This window comes from Helianthus annuus, chromosome 9, assembly GCF_002127325.2.
Source record: "Helianthus annuus cultivar XRQ/B chromosome 9, HanXRQr2.0-SUNRISE, whole genome shotgun sequence".
Lineage (NCBI taxonomy): Eukaryota > Viridiplantae > Streptophyta > Magnoliopsida > Asterales > Asteraceae > Helianthus > Helianthus annuus.
Window position 1 is genome coordinate 14,298,222 of NC_035441.2, and position 20,867 is coordinate 14,319,088.

At 39.1% G+C, this 20,867-nt stretch overlaps 1 protein-coding gene across 1 annotated transcript; it reads right to left on the reverse strand.

Annotated features, from left to right (window-relative positions):
• Window positions 1-5,404: 5,404 nt before the first annotated feature.
• Window positions 5,405-8,839, reverse strand: LOC110875281 (disease resistance protein RUN1-like). The gene is made up of 3 exons (XM_022123478.1): window positions 8,547-8,839; window positions 8,036-8,424; window positions 5,405-5,553 (listed from the first exon to the last, which is right to left on the reverse strand). The coding sequence occupies exons 1-3, from the start codon at window positions 8,837-8,839 to the stop codon at window positions 5,405-5,407; spliced, it is 831 nt and encodes a 276-aa protein (XP_021979170.1).
• Window positions 8,840-20,867: the final 12,028 nt, after the last annotated feature.

The window sequence follows — 20,867 nt, forward strand, 5'->3', positions numbered from 1 at the left end:
GCTGAGTCCAAACTATAGTACTACATCGTTAAGGCAGGTAGACAACATTCCATGTGTAAACATAACAACAAGCATTCATTTTGTCACGTAATACATGCGAATCGGTTAGCGTTCAAATAATTGAGTAGTTTGTTCGATTGTGATTTTGATAAGTAACGTATGTAACACCCAAAAGTGCTAAAGCAAAAAGGGTTCGAGTATACTTACAGTGATTGGTTGATGGATTGAAGGGAGCGCTTGAAAGTAGGGTTAGCCTGAATAGTTCGATAGCATAACGAGGAGTAACACGTAGAATGGAAACGAGTGATGATGGGTCGAACAGCCTGGTCGATCGAACAGAAGGTTCGATCGGACGGGTTGTTCGGTCGGTTGAACAGTCCGTTCGGACAGCTTGTTCGATCGGCCGGTAGGCTCGATCTGCTAGTCTGTTCGAGTGGATTGTTTCTTCCTTTGAGTAGGATTTGTTTGTGTATGATGGTTTGTCCTTTCGAAGTTTTCGTTGTAGCATTTAAGAACACTGATGTGTTCTTACCTTTCAGGTGGGTCGATCGAACATCACGTTCGATCGGCCGGCTTAACCGATCGGTTAGACACTTCTGGTTAGATGTCGCCTGATCGGACAACATGTTCGATCGGGTGGCACTCCAATACGGCGAACGAGTTGAAATTCGATTAAGGGTTGAAGCATAGTATCTCATGATCCGAGGGGTAATGTTGACAAACAGTCGTTCGATCGAACATTACCTCGTTCAATACCATACTTCATAAAATGGTCAAAGTGTGAGGCCATATGCTAGCCGATCGGCTGACATGTCCGATCGGCTAGGCTGTCCGTTCGAGCATCCTGTCCGATCGGTCAGCTTTCTGACCTGGTCGGCCTTTTCGTCTAACACTTGGCTGTTATGATTGTTTTGACATTATATCGAGGTATTTTGACATCGAGCTGAACCATAACACTTTCCGTTCTTACTTGTTTCCCCTGCTCGGACAGGAATCACCCAAATCCGGCCGGTGAACGGTTCGGAACGGTAGTTTAACGTTTAACCAGAAATCGGTGAACCTCATGGATAGAACCCGAATCTGGAACCACACAGCTGTTAGAATGATTAGTGTGTTGATCCGAGCTCCGTTTGTATCGGTTTGAAGGCATTGAGTGTAAAAGAGTTGAAAGAAATTTGGAAATCCTTCTTTCAATCCTTCACACTTAGATCTTAGTTTGTTTATGTGGAAATCGGCTAGATCCAAGTGATTCTTGGTGGAATGAGGCCAAAACATGATGTTCTTGAAGAACACTATGATGACATCATCCTAGAATGCTTAGATCTGGATGATTTCACGGTTAGAAATCAAGATTTGAAAGATAGAAAGGTGTAGGAGTGTGTATTGATCAAGAAAGTACAAGATTTAGGATGAAAACTTACCGGAATCGAGAGAAATCTGAGAAAAGAGGAGGAGCACAAGCTGGTCGGTCAGAGAGTTTCCAAAAGTGGAAAGAATGACAATGACAGACCTATTTATAGGCTTCCAAAAGAGGAAAGGGCTGGCCGATCGGCCAGGCATCCCGATCGGACAGCCTGCTCGATCGGACAGTCTGTCCGATCGGCTGTGCTGTTCGATCGGCTGACAGCCTGATCGATCCACAGCCTGTTTTGAGTGTTCGGTGCGTCGATTTCTGATATTTCGATTTCGATTGAAGACGATACGAGTACGATAGAGTTTCCTATTCAAATTACTTTTAGTCCCAACCACTATATCTACATACAAGCATCTATATCTCGTATAACCTCTTTTCCACCAATTATCATGATTCGATTTCGATTGCATTCGATTGAGTTTCGAGTTTCGATTGATTCGATTGAATACCATACAAAACATAAAGTAAGCATGCGCAGGTAACACATAAGGCACACACACAAGTAATATACCTCCAAATTTGCATAGTTCGAGTTTCGAGTTCGATTAATGATTCGATTAACTTGATTATTGATGTCATGGTGATGTGGCGCCTCGGGAATGCTCGCGGCTCTCCGTGCTTCGCGTGTCGAACTCTGGGGCGCACGACGGAGGAATGTCGTGACGTCGGGCTTGAGCCGAACCTAACCGAGTCGAAACCAAGTTGAACCGAACCGAGTCGAGTCGCGTCCACAAAAGGTGTATCAACACTATTATGGGTCTATGTTATCAACTTATAACCTAATCCTCTTTGACTTTCTCTGAAGTATAAATTGACCAACAGTAGTGTTTCTTTTAACTGCACTTTGCACAATAAAACACTAGATCCACTAAGGTCACATTGCATTGCATTTCATATCAGGAAAATGTAGACCGCTAAATCTTACTCACAAACAAAATAAAGAAGATGGCAACTTCACAATATAACTTAAAGAGGGCTCTGAGTTCAACACATATACTAATTTCGCAAAAAAAACTATACCATGTTCTGGTAATAAACATTAACACAAAAACTGCTCAGTTTGCAACTGATACAGATGACGCAAAAATACATTTAAAATCATCTTCTATTTTTAAACCTTAGTTACAGAAACAAGATCATATTACAGCATAGAGAGCAAATATATTATGTTTTAAGTGCAGAATAATTACAATCGAATTACAGCAAAGTTAACCCTAATAGAAACAGGAAACCACCATTAAGGGTAAAGATGAAAGATTGCAGCTGAGAAATACATAATATTTTGATTTATAAGAGAAAAAAGAAGAGTACCTGCTTGGATTTGTATCCCATTCGAGGTGTGTTATCGGGTCGGGTAAGCATGAGAATCCCATCACATCCGACAACTTCTTCCACCAAAAGAGGAGTGCAGAGTCATGGAGAATGTTAGGGTTTACAATTGGGATTGGAAGGGAGATTCATAATTTGGGGGGAAAGGTTCTAGTATTTAATTATTTATTAATCTTTGAGTTAGGTCCATGTGGTTTGTAGATTTTCCAAGCTTGATCCTCATACTTTAATAATTATACATTTGATCTCAATGATTATAAAAATGTAACACGAATGGTCCTTATTCTAACGTTGTTAAATTTTTGGGTAAATTACTTTTTGAGTCTCTGTGTTTTATGTGAACAAAAAATTTATCTAAAACTTGTTTGAATAATTGAGTATTTTACTTTCTGAAAATTTTCAGGCAATATGTTGTCTTTTAACGTTGGTCAGAAACAAGCGTTTGAAATCTCGTTAGCTGATGTGTCGCAAACACAGCTTCAAGGAAAGACTGATACTGGTACGGTACCGGTATTTGAGAGTAGAAACCGGTAAATACCGGTACCGTATCGGTACCGAAAATGCTAAAAGCCGGTACTGAATCGGTACCGAAAAAGTACCTGGTTCGGTAAATTCGGTACCGATACCAAGAACGATTTGCTCATCCCTATGATGTCATCCTGGAATTCCACGTGGATGACAACCGGTGCAAATGAGATTGTTGTTTGTTAACTAATTTTAGTATGTGCACTTTTACAATGCTAGACTTGAAGTCTATATTAATTATAGTATTTTTTTTTTTTTTTTGTATATTAATGTAGAATGATTCATTGATGGGGATAAGCTTCCACATACCCACTAACAACACACAGTTTGTTGGTGATGAAAATCGTCCACCTACACAGGTTAGAGACTTAGCATGCCTAGATTTGTTATTCATTGCTTTGTTTGACATGTGACATCTTATATTCGTTTCCGTGAGAAAATAATGTCAATGGCAGATGTTGGCGCTGGGGTGAAGAGGCCGGTAGCCCTAACTCTCTCTCTCTCTCTCTACGAAGAAGAAAAGGAAAAAAAAAGTGGAAGAGGGAGAAAAAAACAGATATGAAGGTGAAGAAATAGAGATAGAGAGAGAGAGAGATATTTTTTATTTTTTAAATATAAGGGTATTTTGATCATTTAATAATATTTAACCAAAAAATTTTAACAGTGTTAAAAATTTGGACTCAAATGGTTAAAGAAAATGTTTATAGGAACTCAGGTCATTAAACTTTTTGCTTTTGGACTCAAGTGGTTAAAACCAATAAAATATAAGGACTCAAAAAGTAATTTACCCTAAATTTTAGTTAAACATGTGAAATTACTTATTTATCCCTTAAACTAAAAAAAGAATATAAAAATTGTGAGGCCCACCCCCATCCCCACTTCTTCTTCAAACCACCACCCGTCATCCTCCCCAATCCTTTTGATCCAGCGACCCCTTCTATCTCCGTCATCTCCCCAAACCTTACCAACCCATCAATCCAACCACTTCAACGTTTAAGAAAAACATCAGATCTTGAAACTATTAGCATTAATTGACATAGAACCAACCTACAACATCCATGGACAATCAAAACGAGATACAAAAGGCTAAAAACGAGATGCATGTACAAGCAAGAATCTAGACTAATTGGAGAGCATTCAATGGATGAAACAGGGTTGCAGAAGAATATGAAGTTTGCTCGATTATTGGGTGATTATGATGATGGTCAAAGTCAAAGCATATTGAGCAAAAACGTGTATAAGGTTTAGCAAGCATAAACCCTTATGGGTCAGATTTAATACATAACTTATCAAAATCATGTTTCATACGGGCCACCTTTTGTAGTCGTTCACCTATTTGGGTGGGAGGCGGCCCAAATGGCGTAATATTTTTTAGTAGAGATGGTAGTGTCCAATGGGTTGATTATAATTAATATATGGGCTTGTACTATGGGTTTTTTAATTGGACCAGATTGATTGGCACCATCTTGAAAAGCTGGTGATCCGTGAGTTTAAGGGAAGCCAACTTGGATATCTTTGTGGGCTCTTTGGAGTCCAATAAATGGCGATTGTGCAAGGCGGGCTCAAGAGTTCTTTCATCGCCAACTTGAAAATTCCGTATTTTATTCGTTTGTTGGGTTGTAATAGATGTGTATTGGATGATGTTTTTAGTTGGGCTCAACAAGATAGGCATATTATTTGGTGTTATGAGATGGGCCTATGTTGGCCCATTGGAGATACATTTTGTATTTGGTTGTGATTAGTCCAAATCGGACTCCACGCCCAATTGTTAGATTTTGACAGTTTGCTACATCTTTTTGGACTATTTATTTCTTCGGGCTCCCGGGTTTCACAGTGCCTTTTGTTTGTAATTTTTTCATTCTTTGAAATAAAAGTTTTTCCAGGGCAATGCCCTTTTCCTAAAAAAATCGATATATACAATAACGGTTAAGCTATTCTACAAAAACTGCTAAAAATAAGAACTGTAAAAAGACACTATAAACAGTGGCGAAGCTTGAAAAAAAAGTTCGAGGGGTCGGAAGGTAACAGACCTAAAAAAAAATTTATCGCGTAGTTTCGAGGTGTATGTTCAGGTCGGACGTCGGTGATTCAATTCGGGTCGGGTCGGGTCAAACACTAATATCACATAAAAAATGTTCACTCATTATTCGCTTCATTAATCGGTTCGCTTGTTGAAGCTTTTTGACGTTTAATCTCATTGTTTCCATCACCAATTCCCTCTACTTGTTCTTCATTCTTTCTTTTGAAAAAAGAAGTTATAAATTTATTCTTCCCCATAGCATAACCTAATAACACAAGTTAACAAAACAAATCACCCTAAATTGCAAACTCTAATAGTTACAAAAAGATTCAACAAGTTTAGGGCAAAAAATGGGACCAATTTCACCCATAATTTCAACCAAAATCACATAAATTGAAGCCCTAAATTAAACCTAAAGATAAAAAACACATACTTGAAGATTAAAGAAGTCGAACAAGACCACAAAAGCAATTCCAACAAACAATTTCGTCTCCTCGTCTCCTCAGCAGTCAGCAATTCCAGCGAACAAGACCGCAAAAGTGATGGTTTTTTTTTAGTGTTCTGTTGATCTGTTCGTAATCCCCCCCCCCCAATCCAGCGATTTGGGTTTTTTTTGTTTTTTTTTATAGAATGTTAGGTGGGCTTTTAATTTGGGCTATAATAAACATAACAATCTAATTTGGGATGAATAGATCTGATTAAATATTTTATTTGGGCTTTATAATAAACTCTTTTTTTATAAAACCGGGGATCGAAAACGTATATACCTAAAAAAAAATTTAACCGGTGGGTCAAAAATGTATATACCTAAAATTTGTTTTTTTTTTTTTAAACCGAGGGGTCGAAAACGTATATACTTAAAAAATTCTATACGAAAAGTACATACGTAACACTACTGCGCGAAAAGTTCAGGAGGCCGGACGCCCCCCCCCCCCCCCCCAAACCTAACGCCCCACCCCCACCCCACTCACCCACCCAAAAAACCCAAACACCCCTCCCCCCCCCCCCCCCACACACACACACACACAAATAAAAGGGTTGGTGGGGGTTTTAGGTTTTTGGGGTACTTGTGGGGTGGGGGTGGGTGTTTAGGTTTTTTTTATAGGTATAGTGGGTTTATTTTTAGGAGCTTTGTAATTTGATCCTATCAAATACAATAAGATTATCAAATAGACTACCTTATAAAGAAGGTAATTGGTCACTTATAAGATGTTTTTATATCATAAAGTAATAGTTGGATGTACTAACATACAATGGTACTTCCGGGTGTCATGGGTCGGTTGTAACCTCCAACCGAACCATAATCTAAGGTGGAGGTTATGTTTATTTTCAAACCAATTGGACTGGATTGCCAATTAGCGAAACAAGCAAAAATTAACCGAAGCTACTTCAATCAATAGGGAATAGGGGAAAAAAAGATGAATGAGACAAACATGTGTGTCGCATTCATTTTGTTGTATAGCTGGTTTTCCTTTTTATTTCTTTCATCTAGTGCCAATGAGGGATAACAACGTGTGGTACCCCAATAGAAACTAATCCAACCAAAGCGGTACTTTAGGGTGCAATTAGCCTTGCTAAAATAAAACAAACATAAAAAAAAGACATATGTTAAAATTTCTCACAGAACTTTAGTGATGGATATGCAAACTAAGATTCCGTCCAAGTTACTAAAAAACATAAAGTACATTGGTGACAATATTTGTTTGAGACACATCCTTCAGTATGCTCGTTAAACTTTTACCCACACTCGGTTTTCCTAATAAACTTCATTAGTCGATTACTGATGGTTGGTATCTTTATCGAGAATTAGCAGCAAATCTTGTGTTGTGAAATTGAGATTTGTAATGCTGTTTATTTGGCTTACTGAATGTGAAGAATTAGCTGAGGAGGTGATTCTTGGTCCTCAGGGCAAAAGTGTCACATGTCACTTGTTAGTAGATGAAGATTTTCTGTTCGTTTTGTTTATAGACTTAGATGGCTCTAAGTCGGATAAGGCTCCATAACGATTAAAAAAAAACAATTAAATTTTTGGCTGAAAAAAAAAACAATTAAAGAAATTCCCCGTTACATTCTACAAAACACAGACTTAAATATTCATAGACTCATACATTCAAAGACCGGACTAATCCGCTCGAACATGGATCATTAACTTATGCCGAACTTGAATACTTCTTTTTGAATTATCCCTTTGAAAACTCATGTTAACTACAACTATACGTAGTAGCAGGCTTTGAATCTTGTGAAGTCTGTCAAGGTTTTAAAACCGTACGACTCAAGGCACCTCCTAGACCCAACAATGGACAAACCTTTCAATCTAAAAATGGTATGCGGAAGATGACTTATGCCCGCATCGTCTATATTTAGTTCTCTCAAACATTCTAAACATCCAAGTTCCTCTGGTAATTTCCCAAGTTGCTTACAACTTGAGATATTTAAACTTTTTAAACATTTCATCCTACCGATGTTGTTCGGAATATCTTGTAAGGATTTACAATCCGTTAGGTCTAACCACTCTAAACGTTCTAAACACCCAAGTTCCTCCGGCAATTTCTCAATTCGATGACAAGAGGAGATATGTAAACGTTTTAAACATTTCATCCTGCCTATGCTATTTGGAATATCTCGTAAGGATATACAATCCGTTAGGTGTAACTCCACCAAGCACTCTAAACATCCCAGTTCCTTGGGCAATTTCTCAACTTTATGACAAGAGGATAGCTCTAAACGTTTTAAGCATTTCAACTTACAGATGCCATTCGGAATATCTAGTAAGGATGTGCAACCCTTTAGATGTAACTCCTCTAAACACTTTAAACTACATATATTCTCGGGTAACTGCTCAAGATGTAAACAAGAACTGACTTCAAGATATTTTAGATGTTTGAACATACAAATGCTATCCGGAAGATGTTTAATCTCTTTCATACGGAAAGATAGCTTCTCTACACATTCTAACCGCCACATATCCTTGGGTACCTCCCGAATACTGCCTTCAACTCTAAGCTCTCTTAAATATCGTAAACCACAAATGCTTTCTAAAGATGAGCCTACTACCTTCTGATCGACTCTCAAGTTAACGAAATGTAGCTTGGGTGAAATGTATTGAACAATTTGATGGATAAATTTAGCTTCATGCCTGTGTATTAAAGATTCAATTAATTAGATTACTCGAAATCTCACATGAGAAGTTAGTTTTAAATCCATAACATTGAATATATGCGTAGTATTAACAAATTAATAAATAAGATGAAGGATTACCCATCAACAGTGTTTTTCAACTCCCACCCAACCAGACCGGTTGCTTCTTTCAGAGCATCTCTCCATCTCCCAATACCCTCTTTTTCTACATGTTTTGCAAATGCTTCTCCAACTGCCCCTGTTTGGTTGCGGACTTCAGTGGGTTCCACATCATAGAAGACGGGGTAAGCAGTCTGCTCAGCTGTCTTCTGGCACTCCATAATCTTTACGAGCTCTTCTAAGCACCATGATGAAGACGCATAGTTCTTGGAGAACACAATTATGTAAAATCTGGATTCTTCGATGGATCTCATTAGCTACTCACTTATCCTTTCCCCTTTCTCAATTCTTTCATCGTCTTTGTAGGTAATAATGCCTTTCTGGTGAAGAGCATGATAGAGATGATCAACAAAGGTCTTGCGGACGTCTTCACCCCTGAAACTCAAAAAGACATGATACTTGAACCTCTTATGCGCTGATGAGGCTGAAGTAGATTCCATTGAATGTATACTTCAAGGGTCGACTAAAACAAACTATTTATAGGGGGCAATTTCTATACATTTATTGGAAACATATATATTTCAGTAAAAAAAAGGAGTGAGCAACTTTTTTTTCAAGCGTGAAAGTGATAGGTTGGGAGGTTGGTTTGTTATCACCGACTGGGTGTAATCCCTATCCTTTTCATTAAATTAAATGCATAGGAATGACCGTCATCAAAGTGTACACCAAGTTGTTTTTTGTTTGGTTTTGTAATAAGGCGAAGAATTCTTCTCCTATATGTGAAAAAATGATAAATTTCGATGTAGCGGACATTGTATAAGTCCGGGTCTCGTTGTTTCCTGTTCTTTTGTTTGTTTTCTCTATATATTCATATATATAGAGTTGTTTACCGTCCAAAAAAAAAATATAATCGTTTTCTAGAAACAGCCTGTACGGTTTCTTTCACAATTTGGTTTGCAGACAATGCTTTCACTCAAGGTCTTTTTATTTTGTTATTTAACTATTTGTTTTCCCTGTTTCACAATTGATTCGATTCTTGTTTAAATTAACTTTTATTACATAGCGGCATATGAGACAAGCCTCAATAGCACAAATGGTGTACCAAATTTTGTATAAATTTAGTAGAGATTACATGAAAGATTAATCTAATATCATATCTAGACCTGGCAAACGGGTCGGGTCGGGTCATGGGTTAAAATGGGTTCGGGTCGAAATGGGTTCGGGTCAAAACGGGTCAATTAAAAAAAGGGTTGTTTTGGTTCGGGTCGAAACGGGTTCGGGTTAAAACGGGTTCGGGTCGGAACGGGTTCGGGTCAGAACGGGTTGGGGTCAGAACGGGTTTCGGGTCGGGTTGGTTAAAACGTTTTTTTTTTTTTTTTAAAAGTGATTGTACACCAAGGACGTTAACGGGCTATACAGTGCCTTCACTAACTCGATTAATCCAACACAGAGAAGTTGATCATTTGTTGTCTGTGAGCATTTTACTCCATGAAGTCTTTTGAATAGCTGCATCTATAAAATCTTGTTGTCATCAAAACGACATTTTTACCCTTTGAATCAACACTAGTATATTATTATCATATTATCATTTCTGGACAATGGGATTATCTTCTAATTATATTCAGGTTTAACAGCGTGTGGTGTACTAACATAACAGAAATGATAATATAATAATACAGTGCCTTCAGAAACTTGTTGGTTCCTTCTTCTCACCAGATGCCAAGTGAGCAACAACAAAGTAGAAGCTTCTCCCTTTGATCTCCATGCTAACTGATACCGACCGGGTTTCGGGTTGGGGTCAGAACGGGTTTCGGGTCGGGTACGGGTTGAAACAGTTCGCGTCGAAACGGTACGCGTCGAAACGGTTCGATTCGAAACGGTACACGTCGAAACGGTTCGTGTATTCGAAACGGTACGGGTCGAAACGCTTCGCGTCGAAACGGTTCGTGTCGAAACGGTACGCGTCAAAACTGTAATCGTCGAAATGGTTCGCGTCGAAACGGTTCGCGTCGAAACGGTTCGATTTGAAACGGTTCGCGTCGAAACGGTATTGGTCGAAACGGTACGCGTCGAAACGGTACGGGTCGAAACGGTACGAAACTCATCCCGACCCGAAACTCATCTCGTGCGGAAACTCGTGTCGGCCCAAAACCCGTTGCGGTCCAAAACCTGTCCAGTGCAGAAACCCGTGTCGGCCCGAAACCCGACCCGAATCGACCCATTCCGATCCAAAACCTGCGTCGTGCCAAAACCCGTCTCGGCCCGAAACTCAATTTGAACTGAACCCGTTCCGATCCAAAACCCGTTTCGTGCCGTAACCCGTCTCGTGCGGATACTTGTGCCGGCTCGAAATCCATTCCGATCCGAAACCTGCCCCGTTTCTTTAAAACACTAACCCACATCGACCCATTTCTTTAATGTTGTCGACCCGTTTTGACCCGAAAATAACAAGATGAAATTTCAAGTGACCCATTGTGACCCATTTAATTAAAATATCTTACCCAAACCAACCCATATAATTTTAAAAACAACCCAAACCAACCCACTTGAAAGGCTTTGGGTCAAGATTGCCCCCTCTAATCGTATCTCAAACTGGGAGAGAAATTTCTTGAGGTGTGACCTAAATTTAAGCCCCCATTATAAGTTTAGTAGGACACTGCAGCATGTCAAACAAGACATTCGTTATAAAACAAGAGAAGAGGTTTATCTTTTTATTAAACTATGAAAAAGCCGTGTTTTAGAATTCACATCGAATACATTGACTGGCCTCTGACCCTAATGTAAACTAACACACCTTTATATGTGAAGAGAAATAACCGGTGATGCAGAAGAGAAACGACAGGGTGATTTGCTCTCTGCTCACTCGTTACAGCTCAACACCTTATTTATGTTATAAAGGTTTGTTTTACATTTTTCTTCTATGAATAACAACATGATGGAAGATATTACTGTTATGGGCCCAACAGACCAGCCCAACAATAGCTTTAAACAATCTATGGATCCAGCCCAAATCAGAAGAAGCAAAAGAATCCAAAGGAAGCCAGAGAAATACAACCATTTCGTCATGAATGCCACATCATCACAAGCCTAACAGATTTGGTTATTCATGCTATTTAACATGATTATTGTGTGCACATGAGGTAGGAAAGAAGTTTGTTAGATCTCAGTGATCATTCTATCTCTCATCTCATTTTGTATTTCCTTTTCTCATCTCCAACTTCTATCAATTAATCAATGAAATACCCTTTATCCTTTTGAGATGTTATTTCCCAGTTATTGTATAAGTCCGATCATTAAATTGGTGCTTTCCATTGAGCCTCTGATCAGATGGCAGAGGGAACTCGTTCAAAGGCGATGGAGGAAACAGTCCGAAATGTGCAAAGTGAGTAAAAAGCAATGAGACAAGAATATTTTAGCCACTAATCGGTTCTAGTTCTAGGCCGGTTAGGTCTGGTTCTAACCAATTGCTCACCCCTACCTGTTACACCTGGCAATTTCTCAATGAATATATTCAACTCTTTCAAACATTCTAAGCACCCAAGTTCCTCTGGCAAATTCTCAACTTGATCACAGCTGGATAGATTTAATTAAACGTTTTAAATTACAAATGATGTTTGGAATATCTCGTAAGGATGTACACTCTGTTAATGTAGAGAATTATGATTTGTCAATGCCTTCTCCTCTTCCATTCACAATATTCACTATATATAAGGGTACAATGAAATCTCCTATATTTGGAGATGATTGTTACAGAAATACAATACAATAATAATAATGGTGATTGACATAATAAGTGGATGTCTATTACACCCCCTTAGTCGAAGCGGGAGGCGAACGAATGCTTAGACAGGAACAAAAGTCATCGAATAGAACCCGGGGCCAGACCCTTGGTGAAAATGTCAGCAACCTAGAAGCGAGTTGGCATATGCAAGATACAAACAAGACCTTTTTGTACATGTTCCCGAACAAAGTGAATATCAAGCTCAATATGCTTAGTTCGTTGATGTTGAACCGGGTTTCCAGACAAGTAGATGGCGCTGATATTGTCACAGTAAACCAGTGAGGCTTTTGACAGAGGACGATGAAGCTCAAGGAGGAGATTTCGTAGCCAACATATTTCGGCAACGACATTTGCGACACCGCGGTATTCGGCTTCTGCACTTGAACGGTATATGGTAGACTGTCTCTTAGAGGACGAGGATACTAAATTATCTCCGAGGTAAACACAGTAGCCAGATGTAGAGCGTCGGGTGTCTGGGCAACCAGCCCAGTCAGCATCAGTATATGCGCGGAGCGAGAGCGTAGAAGAGGAGGTAAGGTGAAGACCATAGTTAGCAGTACCCTGTAGGTACCGTATGATGCGCTTGAGAGCATTCTAGTGAGCTAGACAAGGAGAGTGCATATGCATACATATCTGCTGAACCGCGTATGCAATGTCGGGCCTTGTAAAAGTTAAATACTGCAAGGCACCTGCAAGACTTCTGTATGTGGCAGGGTCATCGAATAACGAATCTGGAGTGCTACCTAATTTGCTCTGAGTGTCAACCGGAGTAGTCGTAGGCTTGCACGTATCCATACCTGCACGGTGAATAATGTCCTTCGCATATGCATGTGATGTGCGTGTAGTGTAATATATTTTTGATGTATATTTTAAGCCCTTTTTACACTTTTAGCCAAGTTTTAAATTTATAAAACACAATATTTACTAACACTAAACACACATATGGGCAAGTGCACCCATCGTGGACGTAGTATAGTGTTGGTAAGATACCGAGGTCATCCAAGGATACAAGAGCTTTTAGTACCGGTTTATCCTCAACGTCTAATCAAATCAAAAAGTTAGAAAAGGTTTTTAAACTAAGAAAATAAAAACTAACTAAATGCTGAAAAATAAAATAAAAATAAAAACAGATAGACAAGATGAATCACTTGGATCGGACTCGTGTATTAGTATAACCTTTGATTATTTTCGCACTTTTGCACTTGTTTAAGAGATTATCTTAGTTATTGTAGTAGGCCCCTCTTTTGAAGGCGACATTACCCTCAACCTAGTAGTTTGAGTCAGCAAGGATACAATCCTAAAGGGTTGGATTATTGGAAGATAATGAATTAAGTTATTAATGCAAATTATGGTAGGCCCCGCTTTTGGCGGTGACGTTACCCTCGACTAAGTAGTCTGAGTCAGCAGGGATACAGTCCTAAATAGCCGGGTTATAGTATTAATAGTAGTTAACTTATGAGGGGGTCAAAGAGTTTGGATCCCCGCCATCCAATACCAATGGGCATTGAAGGAGATCCTACTAAATTTGACCCAGGTCCCTTGCAGGACCTCTAAACGCTGAACAAGGGCAAGACCCTTACCAAACCGTTCCCTTAACCCCCGACCAGGTAGCCAACATACCTCCATATAGACCGTGGAGATATGAATGGTGAAAATCTTTTATTTTATATTGACAGTAAAATAATGCCAAGACACCACGGACAAACGATAAGGAAAGATCACCTTCAACATAAGCAACTAGTTATTAAAGTCATTAATACAAAACCAAATAAAAAGTGCAAAAGATTAAAAATAAAAAGTATTATACTAAACACTTGTCTTCACCAAGTGATGTAAGAGACTTAGGCAAACATGGCCTTGATTGTCAAGAACTCTTACGACCAATCTTGGATCCCGAGACGACTCACACACTCTATGATGGACAATGGATGATGGTGGTGGATGATGGTGTTGTGATGGTGGTGGGAGGTGGATGAAGTGTGAGAGAGGTGGTGTGCCAAGGGATGAGTTGAATTGAAGCCAAGCACTCCTATTTATAGGCTGAACAGAAGGCTGGGCACGGCCCCGTGTCCGCTGGACACGCCCCCGTGCCTGTCTGACACTCTCTCTCTTCATTAATTGTAATTCGCAATTACAATTAATGCGCCTGCTGTACTTTCGCCACGCCCCCGTGTTCACTGGACACGGCCCCGTGGTGGGCAATACAAGCTTCTATAGGTTTGTCTTTTCTGCTGCTTCTTGGGCACGGCCCCGTGCTGGCTGAGCACGGGGCATGTTCAGTCTTCTGCCTTCTCTATTTTGCTTGGGAGGATGCCGTTGAGGGGTCGGGCAGTCCACTTGTGTTCCTTTTCTTGTATTTATGTTAGATTTAGCTATCTTTTTGCTTCTTTTGTGAATTTGAGTTCATTTAATCCTGAAAATACAAAAGGAAGACAAAAGCACTCTTTTTCCAACATTAGTACTTAAAAAGGGTTAGTTTTATGCCTCAATTGATGTAATTTATATGTTGCATTTTACACACATCAAATACCCCCACACTTGAACTTTTGCTTGTCCTCAAGCAAAACTCTTTAATATGTGGCTTACACTCCCAAATGGAATAGGTAGAAGAGAAGGTTTTGGCTTGTCATAGAGTGTTGGAAATCCAAGATCTTTTTGGGTTTTATTTTTATTTATTTACAATCCTATTCATTATGATTTGTTCAGAACGTTTCATAGGAGAAATTACTTATTTGGGCATAACACGCCTTTTTTTAAAATTTCATTTATATACAAGTTCACATACCTCACGGGAGAAATCACTCACACTCGGCCGAAGGTGTATTTTAGTGAATCACTCGAGAGCGGCATGGAACTTATTCCTACCATAAGCTTGCCAAGCAATCAATCCTCTTCCTTTTTAACTTGTTACCTTTGTAAATATCAAGAGGACTTTTTTTTGGGTAAAGGCTTAGGCTAAAGGTGGGTAAATAGGTTAGTAGAAAAGGGCGAAAAGCGTAAAAAGCGTCGGTTTTCGTAAAACACTTTGTTTTAGTGACTTTTTCTTTTGAAGTATTTCTCCAAACAAGCTTTTTGTTTTAAGAGCTTTGTTTGTTTATTTCAAACTTCATCATCATTTTTTTTTAGTCACATGAAAAACCGAGCTTGTTACTAAAATAAAGGGTAAAAATAAAAAGGGTTTTTGGTGGGAAAAAGGGTTTTTGGTGGGAAAAAGGGTTTTAGGGTAAAGAAATGAAAGGTTTAGGCTCAAAGGGGTTAACTAGGGGGATTTTGGGTAGGTGGTAAAAAAAATTGAAAAATAATGGTGTAGAAAGAAAAATGGTTAGTCCTAATGCCTCCATCATTTACTTACTTGGGTTTAAGTTGGTAAGGACCGGGAATAAATCGTCGTGGCAAGTTCTAGAGTCGTAAGAACCAAGCGGCTATTCACACAAGAAACGAAAAATGAGAATTTAGTCTAAAGATGTAAATTTGTATGCTCAATAAAGGCTCAAAACTCACTTTTTGTGGGATTGGGTTTTTCTATGTGATCAAGTATATATAATCAAATTTTAACTAAGCTTGTCATGCCGTTTCATAATTTTCTTATGTTGGTTCTTGTTATCACGACGCTCTTGGTTGTAAATTTGTAAAAATATAACCTTATTAATCTTAGGATTCCTAACTTAAACTTTAGACAAGTAAAAAAAAATGAAAATTTTTGAAAAAATTTGGGGTGTTTAGCGGTTCCAATAGAGTTTTGTGTAAGGCTTGTTATTAGGACTTGCAAAATTTCAAGGTTTCAGCTTCCCCCCACACTTAAATTACACATTGTCCTCAATGTGTCCCAAAAATAAATTTTTAGGTTGATTAGATGTGTAATATGGTGTTAAAAGCAAAAATTTATGTTACTGGCAGTCTGGACACGGCCCCGTAGGGACCGGACACGGCCCCGTGCTCAGGTGCCAGTAACGAAAATTAAAGAAAAGAAACAGAAGCCTGGGCACGGGGCCGTGTCTGGTGAACACGGCCCGTGTCCAGTTACCTGAACTGGGCGTTTTTCTGCAGGGGGTTCAGCACGGGGCCGTGTTGGTTGGACACGGCCCGTGTTGAACCTTTTGTAATGGAGAAATTGATGTCGGGTTGCCTTGTTCTTGTGCATGGGGTCATTTTTCTCATTCCCCTTTTCATCCTTTACCACCACGAGTTTTATTTTGGACCATTCAAATTTTAAAAACCATCATTTCATTGCAATCATAGAGAGATCTTACATAATATTCCTAAAATAAGATAAAATAAAAACTTAACTAAATAGGTCAGGAGGTACACGAGGTTATCATAAAGAGTTCCACTATTTTAAGAAAATTTCGAGAATAGTTTCCCGATATAGTAGGACTTTTAGCCGAAGGATTTGTTCCCTAAACGTTGTTTAAAGCCATTCTTCGATCTCCCTAGGAAGGAAGAATGCGGCTTCATTTTCCTCAGCAACTGGTGGCTGAGGGTGAACATTCACCGGGACTCCTTGCACCACCCTTTGCGGAGGCTCTTGGTGCATGGCGTACCATTCGGCCGGAATGATGACCTCGGGCACCACGTTCCACGCCCTTTGGGTTATTATAGGTACCAAAGGCGGGGAGGCGAGAAGGTTTAACCTCTGGTGCAAGAGGTTTACCTCTCGGAGTTAGCCCTCCAGCCCCACTGTTAAATGGTTGATACGGTCGACCAATGCTTCCTCCACTACCGTCATTTCGTCAATAGCCTCCCTTAGGGCGTAAACATAGTTTACAAGAGAGTCTTCTGCTGTTGATGATCTCCTCCGTTGTCGGTTATTTCTTGAAGAGGTCCCGCTTGTTCTGCTTGCCATTTTCTGAGAAAGAAACCGAAGAGAGCTAAATTTTTACAAAACAGTGCCTCGGACACGGCCCCGTGCTCGCTGAGCACGGCCCCGTGTCCAATTGTCTGCAGGATTTTAGGCTAAGGAGTCTTCGAGTTTTAAATTATTTTCATGATTTTTAACTGGGTTTTAAGCTTAGATAATTTAAAATAAAGTTATACAACTAACTTTAAACAAGAATCCTTAGCAAATAATCTTACAAACTTCACATAGAGGGTTGGAATCATAGGATTTCCAAGCTTCCATGGAGATAATGTTGAAAAATTTTGAAAGAAGAGGAAATGAATAAAAGTGGAAGGGACAAGATGGTCCTTGGGAACCTTCTTTTAGCACTTACCTAGGATGGTATGAGTGAAGATCCCAAGAATCTCTGTCTATTGAAGTGGTTAAAAATGAGCAGGAATCAGGCTGCATTTAAAGAAAACGGCAGTGCACTGGACACGGCCCCGTGTTGGATGGACACGGCCCCGTGTGCAGAGGAAATCCTGACACATTTTGTCCGTATTCTGACAAAATCAGCAGAGAATCTTTTAGGTGAGCACGGGGGCGTGTTGACCTGGACACGGACCCGTGTCTGGAGGCTGTCTTATGGAGTTTTGTTACTTCTAAGGATCTCATCGATATCGGGTGGTTCCTTACTAGTTGGAACAACCCCAAAGTGCCTAAGATACCTCAATTGTCCTAGACTAAGGCGAGAACGCAAGAGGTTGTCGGTGAGGGTAATTCCTATTTTCATTATAGGTGGACAAGTCCAACCCTTTCCCGGGCTCTCGTTAAAGAAGGTGTATGCCGAATCGCTCAGGTCTATGTATGCACCGAACGAAGTCGATGGAGAGTCCTTCACGGCACAATCGGCACAGGGACGACTATCGTCCAAGTCTTCGCTAGGTATGAAGGTATTTTGGGAGCAACGAGGTTGTCGGAATGCGGTTCCACCATTTCTTCATGGTCATCGTCTTGGGACGGATCAATAAAGTCCTTCATAAGCTCTTTTGACCAATTTAGAATTAGCTCTTCTAGTTGAAATAACTCGTCAAGGAGCATTTCCCCTAGAATATCTGGCTGGGCGCATTCGAGGGAGAGATAGTGCATATTTTTACTTTCGCCCCTCTTAAGGTTATAAGGAATCGGTGGGTCTATGTAGTGGGGCCTATAATTTAGAAAGTAACATTCTAATTCTTTATGTTCGCCTCCACATAACTGACACCACGTACCATAAGAGTGCCGAAAGTAAAAAGAATTACTATCACTCATGTTTATGTCAGAAATTACCAACCGCCGGGATCTAACGGTTCTGTTTTCAGTAAGTGAATCTTGGGCACGGGGGCGTGTTTAGTGAGTACGACCCCGTGTTCAGCTTACTGTCTGACTTAAAACAAGATTGCCAGTTCCAATGATTGGGCACGGGGGCGTGTTCAGCGGGCATGACCCGTGCTGAGCTCTGCAGAAGCTGAAAAACTAAGAAAATCCTAAAAAATTAAAAAGAAAAATAAAAATATGATTAGGCCGTTGATTCCTAACTTTCTTAAAATCCTTGTGTCCCCGGCAACGGCGCCAAAAACTTGATGTGCGTGTAGTGTAATATATTTTTGATGTATATTTTAAGCCCTTTTTACACTTTTAGCCAAGTTTTAAATTTATAAAACACGATATTTACTAACACTAAACACACATATGGGCAAGTGCACCCATCGTGGACGTAGTATAGTGTTGGTAAGATACCGAGGTCGTCCAAGGACACAAGAGCTTTTAGTAACGGTTTATTCTCAACGTCTAATCAAATCAAAAAGTTAGAAAAGGTTTTTAAACTAAGAAAATAAAAACTAACTAAATGCTGAAGAATAAAATAAAAATAAAAAACAGATAGACAAGATGAATCACTTGGATCCGACTCGTGTATTAGTATAACCTTTGACTATTTTCGCACTTTTGCACTTGTTTAAGAGATTATCTTAGTTATTGTAGTAGGCCCTTCTTTTGAAGGCGACGCTACCCTCAACCCAGTAGTTTGAGTCAGCAAGGATACAATCCTAAAGGGTTGGATTATTGGAAGATAATGAATTAAGTTATTAATGCAAATTATGGTAGGCCCCGCTTTTGGCGGTGACGTTACCCTCAACTGTCACACACTACTAGAAAATAGACCTAATGCAACCCTTTAGAAGCAACCTTTTTCAAATAAGTTGCATTTGACTCTAATGCAACTTTCTTGAACATAAAGGTTGCATTAGAAGATCTAATGCAACCTTTCTAATAAAAGGTTGCAAAGTTATAATAAATTTGCAACCTTTTTAATTAAAGGTTGCAAAATTATTTAGAATTTGCAACTTTTTTATTAAAGGTTGCAAATTATTCTAAAAACTGCAACTTTTTTCTTAAAAGGTTGTATTTGTGAAAATTTAAATGCACGTTTCGTACACACATGTGTGTTTCCGTGCATGAAAAAGATTTATGTTTTAAACATGCACGGAATCCAACACTAGAGACTTTTAACTTTCACCGTTAAAATCACATAAGCTAAATATGTTATAGCTCATAAGAATTATATAGTTTAACCGATGACAAAAAAGTATTTTCTAATTACATTCCATATATATTTTGAAAACATTTTTCTAATATATAATTTTAAAATCACCAACAATATGGTGTGGAATAGGGATAAGAATTTGATACTGGGTACCGATATGGGTACCGACTTTCTCCGTTTTTCGGTACCGGTATAGTAACGGTATTTACGGTTAAAACATTGGTACCGTATTGATACCGGTACCGAACCGGTGTATTCGGTATCAGCACCAGGACCCACTTTTCCCGTTTTTCGATGTCAAAAATAAATTTCACTTCAAAAAAAATTAGAAATTCCCTCCTAGTTTGTATTCCCCTAAATCCTAATCAGTTATCACAATTGGATCTTCGCGCCCCCTAATCTCCTTCTCAAAAAAAATTAGAAATTCCCTCCTAGTTTGTATTCCCCTCATTCCTAATCAGTTATCACAATCGACCTTCGCGCCCCCTAATCTCCTTCTCAGATTCAAGCAATTGAGCATCTTCGGCGGTCTGCATTCTACACTATCTGATTCCAGAAATCGTTAATCGGTATTTTGCCTTCATTATCTATCTGAAATAGTAAATCGGTATTAGGTCTTCTTATTTTAAAACAGACCAACCATGTGATTATTGAATCATGCATTAAAATTGATGCTCATATTTATAGCCCAATGTTCACGAATAAGAAGTCAAATTACTACTTGTGGATTTTTCTTATGGAATTCAATTATTGTTGCATTTTATTGGTTTCATATGTAATTAGTATTTAGTCAATTGATATTTGTAGCCCAATGTTCACGAAGAAGTCAAAATTACTACTTTAGGTTTTCATATAACTATGGTTATGAATGATTTCTGATTGCAACCACTTCCTCAATGGCAGCATCCCATATATAGTTCATTGTTACAAACTTAATGGTTTCAGGACTTCAAAATTTCAAATCTCACAAAAACATGAATTAATTACATTTGAATTAGACTTTAATGTAATTTAGATAGCTACTGTTCGGGTCGAAACGGGTTCGGGTCAAAGCAGGTTCGGGTTGTAATGGGTTCGGTTTGGAACGGGTTCGGGTCAGAACGGGTTTCGGGTCGGGTTGGTTAAGAAAATGTTTTTTTTTTAAACGTAGAACTCAAATTT